This window comes from Balearica regulorum, chromosome 3 (genome assembly GCF_011004875.1).
Source record: "Balearica regulorum gibbericeps isolate bBalReg1 chromosome 3, bBalReg1.pri, whole genome shotgun sequence".
Lineage (NCBI taxonomy): Eukaryota > Metazoa > Chordata > Aves > Gruiformes > Gruidae > Balearica > Balearica regulorum.
The window spans coordinates 4,515,268-4,537,091 of record NC_046186.1 but is presented as its reverse complement, the minus strand read 5'-3'; the positions used below and the strand labels follow the sequence as shown (position 1 = coordinate 4,537,091).

At 43.1% G+C, this 21,824-nt stretch overlaps 1 protein-coding gene across 10 annotated transcripts in view; it reads right to left on the bottom strand.

The window, feature by feature from the left end:
• The window catches only part of PKHD1 (PKHD1 ciliary IPT domain containing fibrocystin/polyductin), a 272,265-nt gene that overhangs the window by 191,718 nt on the left and 58,723 nt on the right, over window positions 1-21,824 (bottom strand). For all 10 annotated transcript variants that reach the window (XR_012834978.1, XR_012834977.1, XM_075750415.1 and 7 more), the window contains 2 exons: window positions 20,895-21,108; window positions 16,268-16,418 (listed from right to left, as the gene is read on the bottom strand). Coding sequence is in view for 8 of the 10 variants with exons in the window: in XM_075750415.1 (XP_075606530.1) it covers window positions 16,268-16,418; window positions 20,895-21,108 (365 nt within the window). In the remaining 2 variants the exon portion in view is untranslated. The remainder of the gene's footprint in view (window positions 1-16,267; window positions 16,419-20,894; window positions 21,109-21,824) is intronic.

The window sequence follows — 21,824 nt, the reverse complement described above, 5'->3', positions numbered from 1 at the left end:
AAATTAGCAGAACGCTTGTGACTATTCATGCATTGAGATTCTATAAGAGGTCTCCAGAGGGACTAGGAGACCAAACTGTTTTTTCCCTTATGAATTGATACGTTTGGCATGATTGCCAAGAACAGGCCTGGAACATAACCCAACAAACCCTTTCCAAGGCTATAAGATAATGTTTTTATGACTATCTGCATCATCTGTTGCTATGTAACTTCTCTTTACCCTTTACTCAGGCTATAAAATGTAGGTGGTAGTATCCTACCTAAAAGCGCCATAGAGCAGTTCCTTCATTACTGACTCCCATAAGCTTTGATATAACAAGGATCAGGTCTGGACACACGGCTGGACATGCGGTGTGCCATCCAATACCTTTATTTCTCATTGAGACTGCCTGTACCCTGAATTAAAAAAGAAAGCATTAGTTTTCTTTCTTTTTTTTTTTTATTTTTTATTTTAAATTTTCACTGTCTTGCAGGGATCTTTCTGACTTCTGCTGGGTTACACAAGTATAGGAATGGAAGAATCTGGCTGGGCATGTTCTCTACGGGACTGATGAATGACCCTAGTCTCTCTCCAACTATTACAGGATAAATCTGTTTACACACAAAAAATTGACCTGGGCTGGTGAGGTGGGACTAGAACCAGGAAACTGGCACGTCCCAGAGGTAAAAATGCATTTGCAGCCAACAGCATTAGTAAGTCAAGACCATAAACAAGCCACACTGTCATTAATTACTCAGACAGGGGCAGCCGCAAAAGCAGTGAGAAGACCCAAAAGCCAACTGTAAAGAGTTCATCTAGCTGATTAGTTCTGAAAAAAAATGAGTGGGCAGTTTTGGAGGTCAGAGCCCATGGCACAAGTCAGTCTCAGGCCAATTTGCAACTGGACAATGGCATGAGAAACAGCTTAATTCCTGTTTAAAAAAAAAAAAAATCCCAAACAACTAAACCAGCAAAACCACTCAAAACACAAACACCAAAAAAAAGGCTTTTCCAGCAGGGGAGTAATTACTGCCATTTCCAAGCACAGAAGGTAAGGCTCTTTGCACCAGAGGTATTTAATTAAGGACATAGAGTATTAGTTAAATCTAATGGTGCTTTCATAGGGAGGGCACTGAAAAGACATAGCTGTTGTTGGGGGGGTGCGTGTCCCAGATATAGTACGAGCCGGCTTCCTGTACACCGGCAGCAAAGCTCACCCGAATACAAGGTAAAACACCAAGTAACGGGGGGATAGGAGCAGTATTAAGCCACTCTATAATTAAACAAACCATGAGACCTGTGGGAAGGTCCAGGTCTATTTACCGCACTCATGTGAGTCCCAAAGTGTTGTTCTTGGGTCGCTCGGGGTCTTTTGAGGTTTATGGTGGGAGGTTGATCCTAGAATCAGAAATCTCCACTTCAAATATTAAGGAAAAAACTCTGGAAGAAAAGAAAATGTCTTGGAGCACATGAAGAGCCCTGTTTCACAAAATGCAATTTTTCTCTACAGTAATTCATTGCTAATACACAAGAATCTTCCAAATGTTCATTTATGGACTGATATTCAGAGACAGTTTATTTCAGTGGAAACTACCCCAGTGCAGAGTTTTAATTGCAAGCCCAACTTGCATGAAGGTCCTGTGCATGTAAACACATTGGGGAATTCAGTGCAATCCTTCCAGTTAAGATACAACACAACTGGTTTTCCCTTTCCAGAGCACAGCTAAAGGGCACACACAATTTACACATCTCTCTAAACAAGTGATTTCTCGAAGGATGAAGGCTTCTGAGACAGATTAAAAATGGCAATTTAATGGTAATGAGAAAATTGCAACATGAAGTTATTTACACAAGCGGAATAACCAAGCCTGGTGACTGTGTTGGCCTCTACAATATACACTGTGCAAATATTGTCTCACAATTGAATGATCTTGACTTACTTTAACTAATCTGAGAGCAAATATTGCAAGTACAAAGATTAACTTAACCATTTTCCAACCACTTGCAGGAAAAGAAATCAAATTATGTGCCTATGTGTCAGCAAAAAGGATTTCTGAATGAGCGCTACATTAAATGGGGTGGGAGGAATGAGGCTGGTCCACCCCAACAGTGTCAGTGGAGATGCGATGATGATGGGGTTTTTGGATCAGGCAGGAGAATCCCAAATCAGCTGTGAGGGTGGGATCCAGCCCCTGACTTTCACACAGCTCCTATGGGGACATAAGGAATACAAGTGAACTGATACGCAAACCATCTCCACTGCAAACCTGGTGTGCAAGGGGTTTGCAGTGATTTACCAGGCAAAGACTGAAAAGTGCTTTGAAGAGGCAACGTGCTGCACGTAGGTTACAACCTGGTATGTCTTATGCATAAAATAGAGCATACAGACAACAAAACCACACAACCCAGGGACAAACACTGATACTGCCGTATATGCATCCACGTCTCCTCAGCCAAAGGCACAGGGCCATTTACGTGACTGTAACCGGACACATTTCGTCTGTTCTTCTACTACAATATTTTTTCCACTATTTCATTAAGAGGTTCAGGCACATCTTGAACAATACTTCATTGTCATCACAGTATTGCTCCACTGAAACATCTATTATTACCATTGAGCACATTTTAAGCAGCACCCAACTGAAAGGTAAGAGGCTTTGTAAGTGCTACTGTTGTCTTATCACCTGTATATCCTTGCTCTCAAACAAATAGTACGACACTTGCCCAGCCATAGCTCCTTCCATCCACAGACCCCCAGAACATGATGGAAAGAGAGACCTGCTAGGAAAACTATAGGTTGCAATCCCTGTTTTGTTGAAGGGAAAACTGATGTGCTTGCTGATACCTCGCATAGCAGAAGGGCATTGCTTCATTATCCCTCAAGGAAAACGCACGGCTGACTGCACCAGGTGTGGTTTCTGCTGAATCACTGCAGCAGCTTCATCAAAACGTTTTGCCTGATTATTTTTGCCTTTTAAAAATGTATTTTTAAAGTAAATTCCAACTTTGAGAGGGAGGACCTGAATAGGCACGAAGAAATTTCTTCAGGCTATACAGTTTTTCTGCCTCCCGGGGTAGATCTGATGCAGACCAGCAGCGTTCAAAGTTTTTAGTCTCTCAAATCTGCACCCTGGCTCCAGTGCAGTGCTCTGCATAGAGTCAGGGAAGTTACTAAAGTCTTCGCTTTATCTGTCAGAAGTGAAGTCCTGAAGGAGGTTAGAGATTAACTGCTGTGGCAGACTTTAATAATAACCGTCACTCTCAGCACTGGGAGCTGGGTCTGCCATCCAGCCACTCAGCACCACCTAAACCAACCCAGCTAACTTCACTAAACATTTAGCAGTGTGGGTTCATAACAGCACGGTGATGCAAACCTGCTGGTCAGAATCTGTCCCCTAAGGCTGCACCCACAATGCAGGGATAAGAGCAGGTGTAACGCAGGTGTAAGGGGCTTGGCCAGCACCGGAGGCACAGTCTGTTCTCTAAGCTGCACCATTGCCCCGTGCTTGTGCTGTGCTATAGGGGTGCAGGATTTGGGACTCCCAGCAGCCGCTGAGACCATCCTGCTCCTATGGAAGCGGCAGCAGCCAGCAGTGCCAACGGCAGAGCTCTGCGATGGAGACTGAAGGGCAGTACTGCAGAAGCCTCCACTGCCCTTTCAATCCTGTACCTGCCCAGCAGGGAGAGGGTTTCACCCTGCACGGCTGTTATTTCAGTAATGCAAGCTTTTTAAACTGCTTGGCCTAATCTGCGAGCTTTCAGAGTCCGCTTTCAAATGCAATGTCCTGTTTAGTTTTAGCACATCAACAACATGCTTTCTTAGCCTATCTGTATGCATTATCTACTGCTGTAATGTATCATGTACTGAACTACTGCATCATTACAGGTAAGTGCTCAGGTTTAAATGCAAACATAATTGCATAATGTGGTACAGCCAGGAAGAATAATGCAGGAAATAGAGCCAGCTCCATCTGATAGTGCAATCTGACTGGAACGCCGGCCGTTCGGATCAAACGCACAGCCCAGATGGGGCAACCAAGAATAAAAGTGCTTTGCGGTATCTTTATTGTCATCATCAAAAACACTTATCTGCCAGAAAGGTAAAAAGGTGAAGATGGGAGTCTTACAGAAAAGGTCACATAAGCAATAGGGTAACAGTGGGTTATGATGGCTAGGAAGATGTCACGCCTTAGCAAAGGCTCCCTTTGCACTGTCACTTTGAGCTGAATTTGCCAAGTCCTAATGGAAATCTGAGCATTAAGCGGCATTTAGAAGACTGGGAACACTTGTGCTATTCCTCTGCAGTCAAGGGTGTCTATGTAATTGCAGTAAATCCAGATAAACCCTCGGATCCTACTGTGCAAGGAGCTGCACAAACAGAGGAGAAGGCTCCTGATGCAAGGCACCTTCCAAATGAGGATGTGTCTACAGCAGGTATACTTTAATACATTTATTTTACAGCTAAAACAGTGTTTCCATCTATTTAATTTTTTTTCCGTAGTTTGAGCTCACAGTGACACACGATAGGCAATTTCAGCAGGGGTGCAGACAGCACCGCAACATAAGCCAGAAGGCAGCTGAAGTTAATTTAGTGCACTTTGTACTGAACCGCTATGCCATGAACGACTACGCCTCTGCTGACGAGCAGCATCACACATGTTATGGGACAGTAACGACCCTTGTCATTTCAAAAGATTTTAGCCCAAACTTCATTTTAATCAGACAACAAGATGAGAGGCTAGCGTGAGAGAGAACCTCTCGACCAACATGCTGCCCTCTGAACTGAAAGGCCTTTGAGTTGAAAGCACAAACTGCTGCTGTTTGAGCTATAAAGCCATCCCTCTGTCTTGCATGGCTGTAACAGCTCATCTTTGTTGGGAATGCAGATCCCTTGAAATAATGTACATGGCTTTCACTATCTGTCCTCCCACACACACATTTGCCTGCCTGTTAATCGTTTGGCAGGACATAAAATCCAAGGTCCTTTTCCCAAGTACCCTTGCTGGCACATCCTTACCCCAGCATCTGCATGCATTCAAGTGCTTAGGGATGCAGATGGGTACCTAGCAGCATTTTCTAAAGGCAGATGTGATTTCAGGGAGATGGGCACCATACTAGGGTACATACCCAAATGAGGATGTACATGTAGGAGATGGAAATGCCTCAGTCCAAATCCAAACAGACCTATCCACTGCTAGCTATCACCACCTGGAGAAACTTATCCAAAATTATTACCCCACGGTGTCTGCCTTCAAGTCCCTCAGGTACCTGGCAATCCAGCAACCGCCTCTCCTAGAGTTGAAAATGAACACTGGCTTGGGGCCATGCTGGTGACCAGCCATTGTGGTCCTTTCTGCATGGGAAATCTCAATTTCTGCAGCATTGCCTGGGCCATCTCAGCTTTGAAGCCGCATTTTTACCTCCACTGTCTCCATCCCCTGCCTCACCCCTATGCTGACCCCAGTAGGGCTCCCAAAAAGGTGTTGCAGAGCAACACTGACTGCCCAACGATGACTTCTGCACCAATTCGTTTGGCATGGAGGGGTTCAAGACAACAAAGGGCTAAGTCCCAGGAGCAGGAAAACATAGACCTTGGCTGAGTCATCTCTACAATTAGTACCGAATTGTTTCATACCTCTCTATCCAGCTTTGCAGAGTTCAGTCTGAACACCTAAAGCCATGCTGCCTTGCTGTGCATGCCCACGTGGGCTTGCTGGTGAGCTCAGGGAAACTCTCTCCTCAACACTGAAAGCAAAACCTGCATCTTCCACTTGGCAAACACATGTTAAGGCAGGATGAAAAAAAGGCAAATAAATGAGAATTAGGGAGTGAAAGAGCGAGAGAGTGTGTGTGAAAGAGGGAGAACTGTAATCCCTAAGTGGGTGAAGCTGAGCCTGACCCTTGATCAGAATCACAGACCCAAAGAAGATGTGTGAAAGCAGGAAAATAAATCAATAAGCAAAACAGTAATCTCTTTCCTCAATTTTATTTGAGGAAGTCAAATCTACCAAGCTCCTCACAAACTGTCTTTGGCTAAAATCACCACTAATGAGCTCTGACATTTTAAATTTAACTGAATATGAGCTAACAGCTCCCAGCCCTGCACCACCCATGAAGTTAACTGGGAATATTTTGTTAAAGCTGTAGACGGGCTAAACTGCCGCTTTATTGAGAAGATGCAGCGTTCACAGGAAAGTGTTTATAACGTCCACTTCACCTGATGCTTCCCTGCCCTGGGGTGTCTGCTTTTCTTCACGGGGACCACAGAGCACTTGGTCCCCTCCCCTTCTTCCCATCGCTGTCGTAATTATTTGCTAGTTTTTACGAGGTAGCCTTACGATCCCTTAATGAAGTCCTTTGCTCTGCAGCTATTCAAGAGGACAGATTGAAAATTAGGGGCTTCCACTTATGGAGCTGCCAATCAGAGAAAGGTACCCAGCATTTAGCAAGCAGTTGTTAAGTCAGTCTATCACCCAGCTATTACAGACTCATCATGGAAACAGCTTGTTTTTACTGGCAATCACATAAAATTAACCCTTTCCTTAAAGACAGAAGGAAGGCTCTACTAGATTAGTTGTGGCACAATGCTTGAACATGCTGGGCTTTCCTCCTGCTGCAGCAATAATTTTTTAAAGTTTTTAATAAACACTCTCTGAACTGAAATAGTACAGCAATTCAACTGTCCTTTAAGTGTACATCGAATTCACACTGTTTAGTCTATGAAAAACCTTGTGATAACACCAACAGTAACAAAACTGGAAAAAAAAATATCAAACTTTAAAAAAACCCAACACAACAAATACTACTCATCCTTACTCTACTCCTTACTCTAAAGTCTGTACACAGAAGAAATCACAATCATAGAATCATAGAATGATTTGGGTTGGAAGAGACAAGACAATTATGTTTCTATCACTACCAGTAGCTTACTACAAGATCGAATTTTTCATGTTTGGTCTTTTTTGGCACAGGATTTACCGACTTCTTTTCTAAATGAAGAAAACTCCATCTGTGTGTCCCCCACACACACTCTATCCAAGGCTGCTTCTCAGTTCTTGTGGATTGGATGGGAAGCCTGATCCTGCACTCATGGCTCGAGGCCAGGCTGGGTACCAAATCCAGCTCTATAGAGCTACGTCCCTGTAGAAGTGGTGTAATCCAGCACTCGCCTCACACCAAATGCCATAAATGACAGAGGCATGACAGTGCCTTCAGATACAGCCTACAACCTAGCAGAGACATTGTAGAGGCAGAAAGAGGAGGAGATCCTCCTCCTCTGCAACTCATGGCTAACGATAACTGCCCATACCCCGCCACTGCTTATCCAAATCACTAAATGTCTCAGAGAAACCAATGGCTTTGTAGACATGCAGAAAATTTTTCTCCGGCATACATGCCTATGAATAAACCACCAGTAATTAGGAGGGACTTGCATGAATATGGAGCCATCATGGCATCTGACACATACGAACACTCACATGTAGGCTCAGCATTTTGCAAGATTAAATCAAATCAATTTTGATTTGGATGAGGGAACCAGGGTATCATGGGGGAGGTTTAAAATGAGTTCGGAACTGGGAATTCACGTGTCAGTCAATGCCTGAGTGTGGATTTAGGTGCCTGAAATGATACTCCAAGAAAAAAAAAAAAAAAATCTCTCAATATTGCTCAAGTCCGAAGGGAAATGTTCTCTACCTGCAGACCTGGCATTTCAGTGCTTCAGACCAGGGGCTGTCTCCAACATCATGGTCAAACCATTTCTCAGTCTTGGTCACAGGCTTTTGGTGGTGTTTGAACAACATGAAGACAGCATGTCCATCTGTGATCCAACTACATCAAGAGCCTCTCCAATGGGTCCAGTTCGGCCATGTCCATGCTACTAAAATCAGAACAGATGACCACATGCCTGGCCCTTACTGGGTGCCAAAGCAGGCCCCAGAAACGTTTGGGAAGTGGTTGTAGGTCAGCCAATGCCTCTGCTCACAGAAAACTGTGTGCAGCTTTATGTCCACAGTATTGCTCTGTTTGGGACTGGGGAGAGGACATGAAGTTGGACAGTGACGCAGGGTCCTATTTTAGTGACGCAAAAGCGGTCTGAAAGCATCTTCAGCGACATCACACCTAAGGATGGGAAAGACCCTTTTGTACTTCAAGCCATGCTCCAATGCAGGAGAAGAAGTCTGGGCTACGTGTGTCTCCAAGGAGCTCAGCCCTTTTTCCAACTGAATTTCAGGCGGGGAGGTGCAGAAGACTTCCTTCGGACTTCTGCCAGAGCCCAGTGCCATGCACCCCAGCATGGACCCAGGCATCGAACACCCCCAGCCCCTTCCCCCAAATAAAGAGATGCAGAACCAGAGCCGTGCTTTCAGCCGCAAGCAATCCTTCACCCTCCAAAATTGCCTAAACACCAAAAAAGTCAATTAGAGTCCCTGTCATAATTAAACAAGGAAGTGGCAGCAAGAGTCTGTGCAAGACCCTGGGAGCAAGCAGAGAGAAAATGTTCCTGCAGTCCCCCAGGAAGGCTTCCCCGCACCCTCCTGGTGCTCCTGGGAGCAGGAATAAATGGAGGGGGGAGAAGGAAAACTGTTCTCGTTAAACTGAGCCACACTCAGTTCTGATTTCACACGGGTGTGTTTAAATGTGCGTGGAAAGACTTTGATGTCCTGTGGTCACAGGGGACTGGCGTCCCCTCCTGGGGGTAAGGGCATCCCCTCCTGGGGGTAAGGGCATCCCACCCCAGGGGTAAGGGCATCCCACCCCGGAGGTAAGGGCATCCCACCCCGGAGGTAAGGGCATCCCACCCCGGAGGTAACTTCCAACAGGTTTCCAGTGCAGCAGTGTGAATGAAGGGGAGAGGAAGGCTCCCTGAAAAGGCACATATAATTTAGGAAGTAATCTCCTCAGAGACACTACAAAGATGGTGGGATTGAAAAAAAAACACAAGAGGCTGTTCAAAATGAGGGGGGAAAAAAAAAGAAAGCTACAGTTCAGCCCTTGATTTTTTTTTCTAGCAGCAGGAGAGGGAAGAGTTAAACCTCAAATCAGGAAGCAAAAAGTTAAAGTAAAAGTAAAAAAAAGCACACCACAAGCACATCTCTTAAATTTCCCATTGCAGCCCAAGGCCTATCCCATTAAAAAAAAAAAAAAAAAAAAAAAGAAAGAAAAGAAAAACAGAGAAAAGAAAGAGAAGCAATTTTGCTTATCCTTTTCTCATACACCTAGCAGCCACTTTTTTATTATTATTTATTTATTTACCTCCCCCTCTCAGAGCAAGGTCCTTATTTTTTCATTTAGTCCAACAGAGATTGTCCTCCTGGAATGACCTTTTTTTCTTTCTCTCTCTCCTCCTCTCCTTCTTCCTCCCCCCACCTCCTCGCTGCCTCCAGGCCATTGCCCTCGTGCCAGTAACTAGATAACACACTCTATCAGAGATTTTTTAAAAAATCATTGCAAAGGCACTAGGGCTGATAGTGGCATCAATCCTAGCCTGACACGGGCTCGGGTCAACCATTTATCTCTTCACATTGCCTGTGGTTACTGTGGAGGCCATCTTGGTTCTCTACATCTTAAAAACCTTGCAGATGGTACCTCTCTCTGCTCTGACAGCATCCGCACCCCAAGACTGGCTTTGTGCTTTTATTTTTATTAGATTATCGTGGACTCCTCCACTTCCTTTCTGTGAGGCTTGCAAATCTTGGTTGGTTTCATTGTGTTCCCCACTCCCTTCTGAAAATAGCACTGTGACCAAGCTAGCAGGTTAAGAAATAGGGAATGTGGAGACGCAACGGTGGGCTTGCTGGGCTGTTAAATGTGTGTATTTATGAAAAATACACATATGGTATTTTAGAAGAATTTCATCTAGTCCTACCCCTGACATCCCATCCTGTGTAACATGGTTATTTTGGGCTATTTGCACTGCCAAAGCACCCAGGAGACCTACTCAAAGCCCAAGACACCATAATGTCAGGTGCTGTCAGGTTGCTCCCTAATAAGCTGTAGTCAAAGGGAACTATTCCCCAGCCTCTGCAAGATGTGATCACTACGGCCGAATAAACGGATCTGAGGTTTTACAGTATCTAAAGGGACACATGGGAATGAAATATCATATTTTATTATAATTCTCCCTCAAGTTGAGAAGAGGGGAGCTGCAAACAAACTACATATCAAGCTGGAATCTGCTTTGTTGCTTCCCCTGCAAACTTTTCCGGGCCAAGGTAAGGAGCGTGAGGAGGAAACATTGCTCTGGAGCACCCTTTAGCATCCATCTCCACAATCCAGCGACACGGGGCAGGCAGCACTGCTTCCCTTGCACCAAAGGGGAGGAAGCACAAGCCTGATGGCCCCATCTCTACCAGCACATGGTGCCAGGGCTCATCTGCAGGCTCTTGCTCGTACCAGAATGCATCCATCCTCACAGGCAGCGCATTTCATCCATACCCAGCTTAACCAGTCTTAAAATTGGTGTAGTGGTTTATCACGGACATTCCAGCAAAGGAGAGCACTGGAGAAGGCAGAGAGGGGATCGTTTGCCCTTTCTGGAACCTTTTGCTGCTCCAGGACAAAAAAGACAGCATAGGAGAAGGAGGGCAGGTGGAGGTGGACAGCCAAAGGACACCAAAGGGACAGAGCGTAGGAATGAGAGCATGCCAGGACTGTACTGATCTCAGAAGGCAAAGGGAAAAAAGCTTGAAAGACAATACTTCACCTTCACCCTTAGGCACTGGTGCTTTACTGAAGTTACTGGATTTTTTTAATTATTTTTTTAAACAAAAGATGAAGATATCTGACCATAAACTTGGAGCCCATACACACCTACAAGCAAGGGCAACCACCTATGAGCACTTCACCCCCAAAAATGCACCCATCAAACATCCACGCAAGCGAGGATGGCACTAAGAGTGAAAGAGCATCGTGCATCTGCTGTGCAGAGCACCAAGAGCCTGCTGCCCCTGCAAGGGAGAGTCACCTCCCATCACTTGTAACCCTCACAGATGGACAACACGGTCAAGAGATTCAACATCAGTCCTGCGGTGAAAAATAAAGTAACGGCCCTTTATGTCCAGAGTGCTCTGTGCTTCCAGAGCGCCTTGATGGTCACTAGAAAGTTGTCTAGGATTTGACACCTATATGAAGTACCAAATATCACCAATGAGCAAAATTATCTCATCTCCTTCCTCACGCCCAAATGCTGTGGCATCCAGAGAGAGGGTAAATAAGGAAAATAAGGGCAAAAAAAAGAAGGAAAGAGTTATTCTAAGATTTACAGAGGAATCCAAGGGATTTGGAGAGCTAGTCCTGATTACATTAAGTGGAAGTTGAACAGCAAGGGTGTCTTAGGTGACTGTGCATCTCTCAGGCAGCCTTCGTGGGGTTTTTTTCCCTCTTTTTTTTTTCTTTTTTTTCTTTTTTTTTCTTTTTTTTTTTCTGAGAAGTGAACAAAGCAGTTATCCTAGTATCAGTCACCTTGCTAAGAATTCACAGATCCTCAATACTCTAAGCTACTTCTTAAATCTCAAGACCTTCCCTTAATGCCCTATTTAAAAACAAACCAAAGGCAGTGCAGCGTACCCAGGCAGAGCCATAATCCAGCATGGCATTTTTATCTAGCAAGTTATTTTTTATTAGCCTTCTATTTCTTAATAGAGACCCCTGGAGGGTTGGGCTATAGAGAATTCACTAGTATACCAGTTCAGCTTCCCTACAACTGACTTAATATATGTGGCATCTGCCCTCTGACGAACATTATACCACCCATCTGGGCCAGAGGAGTAGGGGGGAGTCGGAGCAGGGAAACACGGCTCAAACAGCATGCTTGCACGATGATTAGGTCTGGTCCAGTGATCCGGAATAATAATCTAAAGGCTCACTAAGCATAATGGGTTCAGAGACATCCGAGCCTGGTCAAACCTTCCCATGAGCATCCTTTACATGTGTTATCAGTGTGTTTTGCATGTCTCATCAGTGTCATGGTAGCTGACATCTCATTATGCAGCCAAGGTGGAAGTGGACAGGTACTGAGTGAGCATTAGAACTTTTCCCTTTTATTATTTAATTCATATCTTCCCATTATCCAGTGTATCGTGAAACTGTGAACTAATTAAGTCCTGTGGGATACACAATCAGTGCTGTATTTTTTTTCCCTTTTTTTTCCCTCCCTCTCCTTTTGGTAGGCTAAATGGCGTTATATACCAATATAAAAATAACACTACAATTCTTCCTTAGAGTTAGATAATAACGGAGCAAGTCACAAACACTAATGATGCCAAATGCAACAGTGGGGTAGAGGCCTGCTGCTTACTTCGTGTGACCTAATTAAGTTATACAGGGTAAAATACTTAAAACACAAAGTGAGGCAAGAGCCTAAATCAGTTTCTAAAGAAATCTGTAAAAGCTATTCTCTGGGGGATGATTGGGCACAGACCAGACCCCAGGAACAGGCCAAGTTGGTGAACTCAAATTTTATGAAGTCTGCCATGCAAGTCATAGATCTCCAGCCAGCAGCTTGAAAATCCCTAAAATTTTGGTGGTCCTCTAGGTTCAAAGCTGAGCCCAGCTCAGACAGTAACCATGCAAACAACATCTCTGAGACCAGATTTGAAGGGTCAAAATTTAAGTGATGGTTATTGCATCACCTCCCAGAAAATACAGTTGCTTTCCTTGGCTGAGGATCCTGCCCAAATGTTTTCAAAGGGGTTCAACCTGGACCATAAATTCAAGTGGCTGACTCAAGGGAGTAGCATGTACAATATGAATAGGACAAACAGCTTTTTCAAAAAATAATCTAATTTTCAATGGTAGCTACAGCCCATTTTTCAAGCAAAGTTATGTTGAAATCAGAGGTGGAAGAACTCTCTTCCCTGAAGCATTAAGCTTAGCCATTTCACGCAGATCATACAAAAATTAAGGTATCTAGAGTTAAGGTCTTAATTTTCATTAAAATACATCTTTATATGTATTTATCAGGGGAAAAAAGGAGTTAAAGAAATGGGAGAAAAAAATGCACCTGTGAGGAGGTGATCTTCTAGTACATGGAGTTTCTGTATGTCTAAGACAATAAAAGAAGTTCAAAGGACAGCCACCTCATTAACTCACTGAGAAAGAGTGCTTGTGGTGTTTGCTAATCTCATTAGATAATTCTGGTGTCCCCAGTTTACACATGCTCTTGCAATTCAAACAAACAGTGAGAGAAAACCATGGGAATTTGTATAATATATTCTGGGTATGAACAGAAAAATAGAGGAATGAGTCTGGCAAAATTCAAAACCCAACTAGCATGGCTAAGGTCTGATTCCTAGGTGAGTTACAATAGCCATTTAATGCGATTTTTAGTAAAGCTGACACACAGATCTAGGGTGAATTTACTGTCTGGATACTGTTCTGCACAGTCAGGCAAGAGACAAAATAGACTATTTCCAGTGCAAGGTTCCTGCTGGTCAAAGAAGGCAGATCAGACTGATGGACAGGTCTCTGCCACTCATTGTACACCAGGATGCTTATACATGGATTCCTCTTCAACGCCACGAGGTTGTGTCTGTGAGCTATTGGTAACAGAGCTGCTAAAAGCATCATAGAAACACAGACCGTGGAAGTCCACCATGTCACCGGAGTTTGGTTTCCTGCTACTGGAGGTATCATATCACTCAGCCTCTCCCATGCACCCACCACGATCCCTCCCAGGCATCTCTAGAGCCTTCTGCCCAGCATTGTCCCACCAGGAGATTGCTGCAAAACCTAGTCACATTCACACACTGCATTCACCTCATTTCCAACCTACCAAATCCCAACTAATCACATTAATCTGTTCCTTTTTATTTTAAGAATTATGGACAGGTCCCATTAAGTGTCTTATAAAGAATGAAGGAAAGAATGACTTCTCTCTAAAGCTTGTATCCCTTAGACTCAAGTTCCTAGAAACAGCCTTTTAAGATTGGGGGTTTTTTTATATTTTTCTGCTCTGAGACAAGGTTGTTCTCTCTTCTTGCCAATGCCCATTCATTCCATGCTCTTCATAAGACTCTGCCACCCTGGAGCTAATCCTGCTCCATCATCATCTAAGCATCTTTACCTCAACCCTCCCAGAAAGCAGAGCTGTGCTAAGACACTGCCGCATCATCCGCCTGCCTGGGCATCATTCAGCTGGCAGAAGAGTAAGCAGAAAACAAAACACACAGCAGTGTAGCTATGCTGGAAACAGCTACGGGTCAGGCCCATTTTTTATGAAGTGCTTTGAGATCCTTGTATGAGAGTGCAATAGAAGTGCCAAATATTATTATAAAGAGATGCAGTCCCATTACTTGTACACGGAGTTGCGCTGCCTGCTAATAGCACCATTATCCTAAGGCACGTGGTGCTATTAATGCATTTCACTGCTTGGTGCTGAACCTGGGGACCATTATTTCCACCGGAAAGGTAAGGCCAGTTCACATGACATGATTTAAACCTCTACAGTGAAGCATGCATATGCTGCACCAGGTCGTAAATCTTAACAGGACGCTGTCAGCTAGAAAGGGACCAAAATTGAAACCATTTATCTGAACTCCTCACCAATCCACCTCGGCTCACCCAGGCCAGTTTTGAGAAGAGGGATAAAATGATTCCACATGCCCACTGGGTTCATTAAGCGGCAGCAAATCCCAGATCTGAAAGCGCTGCTGGTTTCGTCCTGCTCTCCCGGAACGAACTCGTTTATTCAGGACACTTAGGACTTCCTCAATTTTCCCCACGCTGAGCGGAAATACCATAGCAGGGACAAACCTCACTACTTCTTCCTATTCTTGCTCCCACCTGAGTCAAAAGACAACCTGTCATCATCTCATTACTGAGACCACAGGACCTGTAAGCTGTTCAGATCACAGCCAACAGTAAGTAATAGCTCCTCCATGCTGCAGCCTGGGCTTTAGGGCAGTAGAGATGCCCTTATCACATTTGGGAAGGAAAATATGAATGAAAGGAGTAGTTAACATCTGATCTGATGCTTGCCTGAGCGCTTCCCTTTGCTGGCCTCCTGCAGTTGCCAACTAGTAATATATTTTTACTTGGTTTTCTCCTTAGCTGGGCATGTTTCTGGTAGCATAACTAGCAAGGCTGACTAGCAAACGCTAATAGGTGAAAGGCTAAATGAGACATTCCTTTACAGACCAAGGACAGACTTAAAACAACAGAATGAAAGCAAGCAATTGCATTTTAGGATACTCGGCTGCAACAGTAACGTGTAAAGCAGATTTTCAGGGTAAATATTCAAAGACTCTTGGCTTAGGAAAAGATCTAGAATCTGAAGCTAGAAACCACACCAAAATTACTCTGCCAGGACACTGCAGCTACTTGTGGGGTGGGGTGGTGAGAATTTCATTGCATAAGAGTTAAAAATTACCATGGTAGCTTTAATACCACTCCTGAGCAAACAAACTTCAGTTTCCTAGGTCTCAACCATACTAAGAAGACTGCACGATAATTTGGTTTAAATAAAAAACAATATTTGTTCTGATAAGTCAGGTGTGTAACTCTTCCCACCTGCACTGTCCTCTACGGGGCAGGTCTCCACCACTTCTCAGAAGCTGCTCAGTGTAGAAAAGGATGATGACAAAACAATATTTGATGTTCACCAAATATCCAGCCCCTCTGAATTCCTTCTCACAGGTGACACAACCCAGTACTTCAGCTCAGCACCCCCAAAACCTCTGTAACACCCCAAGGACTCTAAAAGGACATTTCAGGTTTGCAATGAACATTTTTAGAAACAGAGCCTTACGATGATATTAGTTCAGAGTCATAGTTCTTGTAATGAACACGCTGTGGATGTCTGTCTTTCTTGCTATACCCACACATAGCACTGGGAAGACTGACCCATTTTACTTCAGATGCTGAAGAGGAGCAAAACCCAAAAATAACCAGAGCTGCACAAATGCTGAATGCTAAATCTCTGCCAGAGAGCTGAAACTCTGTATCTCATGGCTAAGATTTCTGCTAAAAGTAAGAGAGGATAACCCTTTTAGAACAGAATTTGCCTTTATATAAAAAGGAGAGTGTTAAAAAAGATATACACTGCCCAGAAAATAACGAAAAGCTCATTTATGTCTCATAAAATACATGATTAACCATAGTTAACCATTAATTCAGCTGCACTGCATTAGAACTGCTATTCAAAGTTGGAAAGCATTTAATATTATATATTGCTGCTGCACAGCCTAAATTGTTTTTTTTTTTTTTTTTGCCCCCTTTAAATGTACACAATATTACAAATTTAATTTTAAGCTGTTTGAATCAGTCTGTAAAAAAGATTTGATTATACCTGAGTGTTCTGGCCCCAGTTTTTCCATATCTCAGTAATCTTGGCGGTAATTGGCTGATTAGCTCCCTCACACTCCATCTCTGCCTCAGTTTCCATGGTAATGTTACAGGAGCTATTATAGATGAGAACTTCATCTCTTTCCACTTTAGGGCTGAAACGAGAAGGGAGGTTAAATGGGGTGTCATCAATCTTAATGAAATGCAATTATTTTTACTCTTATTAATCATTGCAAGCCATTAGCTTGTGGCAACTCCTGGCCACCATTTGTCAAACTTTGCAAATTTCTGTAATTTTGTTTCCATTCTTTTATTGTTTATTTGTTTTTCCCCCCTTTATCTGAACACACTTAGGATGAAAATACATGCAGTAAATATCTCTCAGTGATGCCTTTCTGCTTCCCCAAAACTATTACAAATAGTAGCATAGCAAATGCCATTCTAGGACCAAAGCAGGAAGATAAGTGCAGACAACAGCTAGGAAATCAGCAGTGTTAGGATCAAAGATGGACTCCTGCACGGAGTAGGGTTTGTTCGTGTCTCCCCCCTCCCCATCTTACTCACACTTAGCAATAGGGAATGAATAACTTGCAACTCCCCTAGGGCAAGTGGAGAAATTGGAAAAACCACACAACTGGCTAACTGGTCCCTAATTCCAACTGTGAAAAAATGAGCTCATTTAGGGGTTCCAATTCCTGCTACCCAGCTGATTGCAATGATGCTTTGTTGCTAGCATTGGAACATTAACTTAGTAAATTAATTAAACTTACTTAACAGCCCAGACTAAGCAGATTCGATATATGTGCCAGTTATACTAACAGACATTTGCTCTAAAGCCTCCCCTTGCACAGGGGAAAGAAGAAATAGAAAAGGTGGTGGGGAAGAAATATATTTTTCCCTTGGTCTTGCTGCTGACAGATGCTGACTTTGGTAGCATTTAGTTATGGGGAGCTACAGGATCCAACATCCCTCAAAAGGAGGTGAAAACTTCCCGATTTACTTCTACAGGCTTTGGATCAGGCCAGGATAATCCAATGTGACTTTTCATTCCTTGCCCAGCCACTACTTCTTCCTCCTCTCCCCATCCCACCATCAAATACACGCCTGCAACTTTAGGAAAGAGAGCAGAAAGGAGATAAGTTATAGCAACAGCAACATAGCTCAGAAATTATACCACCTTTCTGAATAGCTAAGAAAGGACAGAGTGCACAAAATAGAGGATCCAATAGGTAGGAACAGGATTTTCAGAGGGCTTCAGGTTCCTGAAAGCCCCATCTAACAGGATTTTCTGAAATGCCCAAGTTAGGAGCTTAAGTTCTACCAAAATTGACCCACTTGGAAAGCCAACACTCAAAGCTTTCTCGGGAGTGTGATGATCAGGATGATTTGATGAACCTGAGGTTTTCACACCATGCTGGATGTGGCAGCTCACCGTACAAACAAGGAGTTGCTCTGACAGTGCATTTAGGGGGTATTTGTTTTGTTGCCCTTTTTCAGGGTTAAAGTGTTAAAAGGAAGCAGCCACATTAGAAACTAAAAAAAAAAAAAAAGCCTTCTGCAATAGCTGAACCTTTTTAACACTGAATTTTTATTTCTATATTTAAATGAACCTCTCCCTCTGCTGTATCAATAATCAAAAGCCAGCCGTAGGGAACTACTCTCTCTTTTGATAGCAACACTTTGAGAACTGCTCTTGTCCTGTACAATAATTCCATGGCTATGTCTCAAGATTGCATAGTACTTTTTAATGCTACAAGAAAAAGCTGCATCTTTTAAATAACCAACCGTTTTAGAGGCAGAAGGGCGTTGTTGTTGGCTGGATGCAGAGCATGGGCCCAGTTTGCCAGGCACTGAATTCAATACAAGGACCTCAGAGCGGTTGTTCACGTCATTTTACAAAAAGTTAACAAGTTTTGCTTGTAGGCAAAGAGCCAAATCCTCCCTGCCCTCTAGTAACTGCATCCTGAAAGTTGGATGCTGGAAAACTGTTAATAAATTGCAGTGTTTAAAGGAAATGCAAGATTAGGAGAAGATTTATTCAAACCACTGTAAAACTAGTAAGAAACAACAGGAGAGATTTAATGTGCGGTTAAGCTAGGAATGATTTTAGTAGTTTTGTCCCCATCTCAGGACAAAAATCTTAAGTCTTGAACATTTTCACAGAACACAAATCCATATATTTTTATTATTGTTGTTATTAGTTGCTATTATTAATTACAACAATCAACGTGTATTATTTCAGGAATTCCCAAAATAGTTTTTTTCTAGTTTGAACATTTTAATTTTCTAACATTTTGCTACAAATTCCATTAATATTTTGAAATTAAACATTTTTCTGAACTGAAATTTGAAAAAAATGTTTTTTAAAAGCTCTGAAATAGGTAATTTGGATGACTTTAAACTCTCTCTTCCTCTACTTCTCCCCAGATTTTTCAGATCAGGAAGTTCATCTGAAATCAAACAATTTTCTTTGCCTCTGCTCCTCTTCAGCAAGACCCCGTTTAGAAATAGATTAAGCAGAAAAAAATCATCAGTACTCTGGAAAACTCCTCAGCCCAAGTTTTAATTCCTAACTACTAGACAAGCATGAGCACAATAAGGGGGAAAGTTAATGACAATAACCAAGAGGTTGAAGAAGTTGGAAGAATGGGAAGATAGTAGGTAGAAAAAGGTGATTGATTTGATTCAGAAGCATCTCTCTTATAGGATTCCCTGAAGGAATAATAAACCCTCTCTGGGACATTCACAATTAAATTGGGGGGGTGAACAAACAAACAAACCAACCCCCCAACAAACCCCCAAACAAACAAAAAAACCCCCAGAACAGTGAAAACCAATAAGGAAGTAGTCAGCAAATGGTCCGCATGACTTTTCTACTCACAGGATAAGCACAGGCACAGATCTCTCTCTCTGCTCACCCTGTAGAGACCAGGACGGAGCAGCTACAGCAGAATCATAGCAGCCCAAACCAAGAAAAGGGGCAAGAAGAAAAACAACGAAAGGAACAGACTCATTGCAGATGCATTTTTATCAGTAAAGAGCTGAGCACAATTTTGATACCCAGGGAACAAGAAGCAAAAAAAGAACAGAGAGAAAGATATTGGGGTACCCTGTTCCTCTCAAGTTTGTAGTTACCTGGTTTGGGGCTACACTGATGTGAATAAAAGGAAAGTAAAGCTCAACTCGACAAGGCAAGGCTCCTGGAGTCGCTTGTTTTGAAACATATCATTCTGGGAGCAATAGAACTAATGAAATTAATTTAATTCCAGGTTTTCTTTTTCCCTTTCTACTTCTCCCTACTCTTTGTCTCCCCCAATAAAACTGTCCTCTCCATCTCCTAGGATGTCATAGGACATTACCAATGCACAATGTGACTTTGGACATACTAGTTGGCCAGTTGTATGTATCTGCTGTCTGGCCCGCAGTTTGCTGGCAAACAGATTAGGGCAGAATTCTGCCTTCCCCTCCCTCAACAGGAAACTAATTTCTTTTCGCCTGACACAGATTTTTCTCAAAACTGACAACAATTTCATAATTCTTAAGACATCCATCCCTTATGAAACCCAGCTCAAATTAATCAGAGCTCAAAAGCTGGTGGGGAGAAAATGACAGACTGACAGGCAGATGCTGTAACTATGTAAACCTTTTTTTTCTTTCTTTAAACTTTTATTTTTATTTTTTTTTAAACACATTAAAAAAATTTTGCAACTCATGTGTTGCTGCCTTTGTTCAGTAAATGCCAGTTGGTTTTCTTCCCTCAACACAGGGCATCCAGAACTCCCTCTGGTGACTCACAACACCAGCTGTCACCTAAGGACCAGATAAGGATGAGGACCAAATCTCTGCAACTCTGTTAAAATACCTGGCCTGTAGCATCCTGCACCAGCCAGGAATGGGTTCACCTTGTACAGGAAATCATGGGCAATGCGTTGCAGTGATATTCTAATTCTCTGTTTCACATCTTTTGGAAAGTTTTGTTCATCTGTCCTCTTAGTCCTAGGAGTAAATGCTCTGCAGGTGTAAATCCCCACTGCTCCATTAAAGACAATGATACCAATTTATATTCCTGGGCAACTTGGCTTTAGATTTGCAAAGCCTGACCCTTGAGTAAGCACCCGAGCACAATTGCTGAGTAAATATTGCACAGCCTGCTGAATTTTCTCTGTGACTTTTTACTTACGAAACTGCTTGGAGAGAGGAAGAGGGGAAAAAAAAGGGAGAACAAAAAAAAAAAAGACTTCTGCTTTTCATAATGCCTAATCTTTTTCCCCATTGGCATCCACCAGATGTTGCTTTGGATCAGAAGATAAATATTAAAACCTAAGAAGGAACAAAGCAGACTGTTTACGAGATGGATTTTCTGATGTCTCTCAAACACTGTAAAAAAGATGGGAGGGAAGGGGGGGGACTAAAGATGCTTTGATAGACACAAGGAACGAATTTCACAACCCAGCGGAGCTCTCTAGTGGTCTCAAGGATAAATTGCTCTGTTGGCATCGACCTAAGACTTAGAAATTTGCTCCTTCAGTCTGTCATTTGGCAGGGAACCGTTCTTCAAAAGGTGGAATGCCTTCTGGGGGATGTTGCTCATGGATGGGCCCACTCAGCTGTCAGAGGTACACAACACTAACCTGACAAAGAGTCCAGCAAAATGCCTCTGGGGTGGGTTCATGTCCCTCCAGTGCCCCTGAAGTTGGCTGTCCTCACAGACGTACAGGTAAGACACAGATCCTCTCTGGCCATAGGAACCCACCGCGACTTCGACATCACATTCAATGAAGGTGGCTCTGCCTTCTCGGCAGTCAACAGAAGAATGGGTCAGGCCACAGAGAATGGTCAAAGATGCTGCAAAGACAAGAAGGAGGGAAAAATAACCCAAAGCAGCCTACACACCACTGTCGTTAAGCATATTTTAGCAACTGATAGTTATGACTGTGGACTACTGTGTACATGTCCCAACCTCCTTTTTGGTACATCCTTTTGAGGATGAGTAAGTCTCCATGTAACTCCCTCAGCCCCTTTTGCTTTGTGTGAGCAAGGATATAACCTCCCTTGTACATTGAGCACCAGGAGAGTCTTTGGGATCAAAAGCCCAGTCCAGGAGGCGGCGACGTAAGTGATTCAGTAAGAGCATGGAGATTTCTTCTGGGGAAGATGGACCATGGCTTACAGATCAGGTGTAAGGCACAAATCTTTCACCAAGGAGATGTGACAACTTAAAATCTATCACAGCTTTGAAATCCAGAAACAGGTTTTTTGAAAACGTTACCACAGCTTGGAGGGCTTCTGGGGAACATGTGTGATCTGGGACCTCCCAGCTCACCTTGCTTTGTACCTGAGTGTGACTGGAGATTTGATCCGAGTTTGACTCCGTGGATGTGGTTGGAAGCGTAATGGAAGCAGGTGCTTTGCTTTGAGGTTTGTTCAAGGAACAAGTGATAAGAACAGAAATTAGGTATTCTTATTCTAAACCCAGACAAAAATGCTAAAAAAAATTAAATAAAAAACAATTGTGAACTGTCACTGAAGCTCAGATCAGTTGAAATGTTTGGTTTTCATAA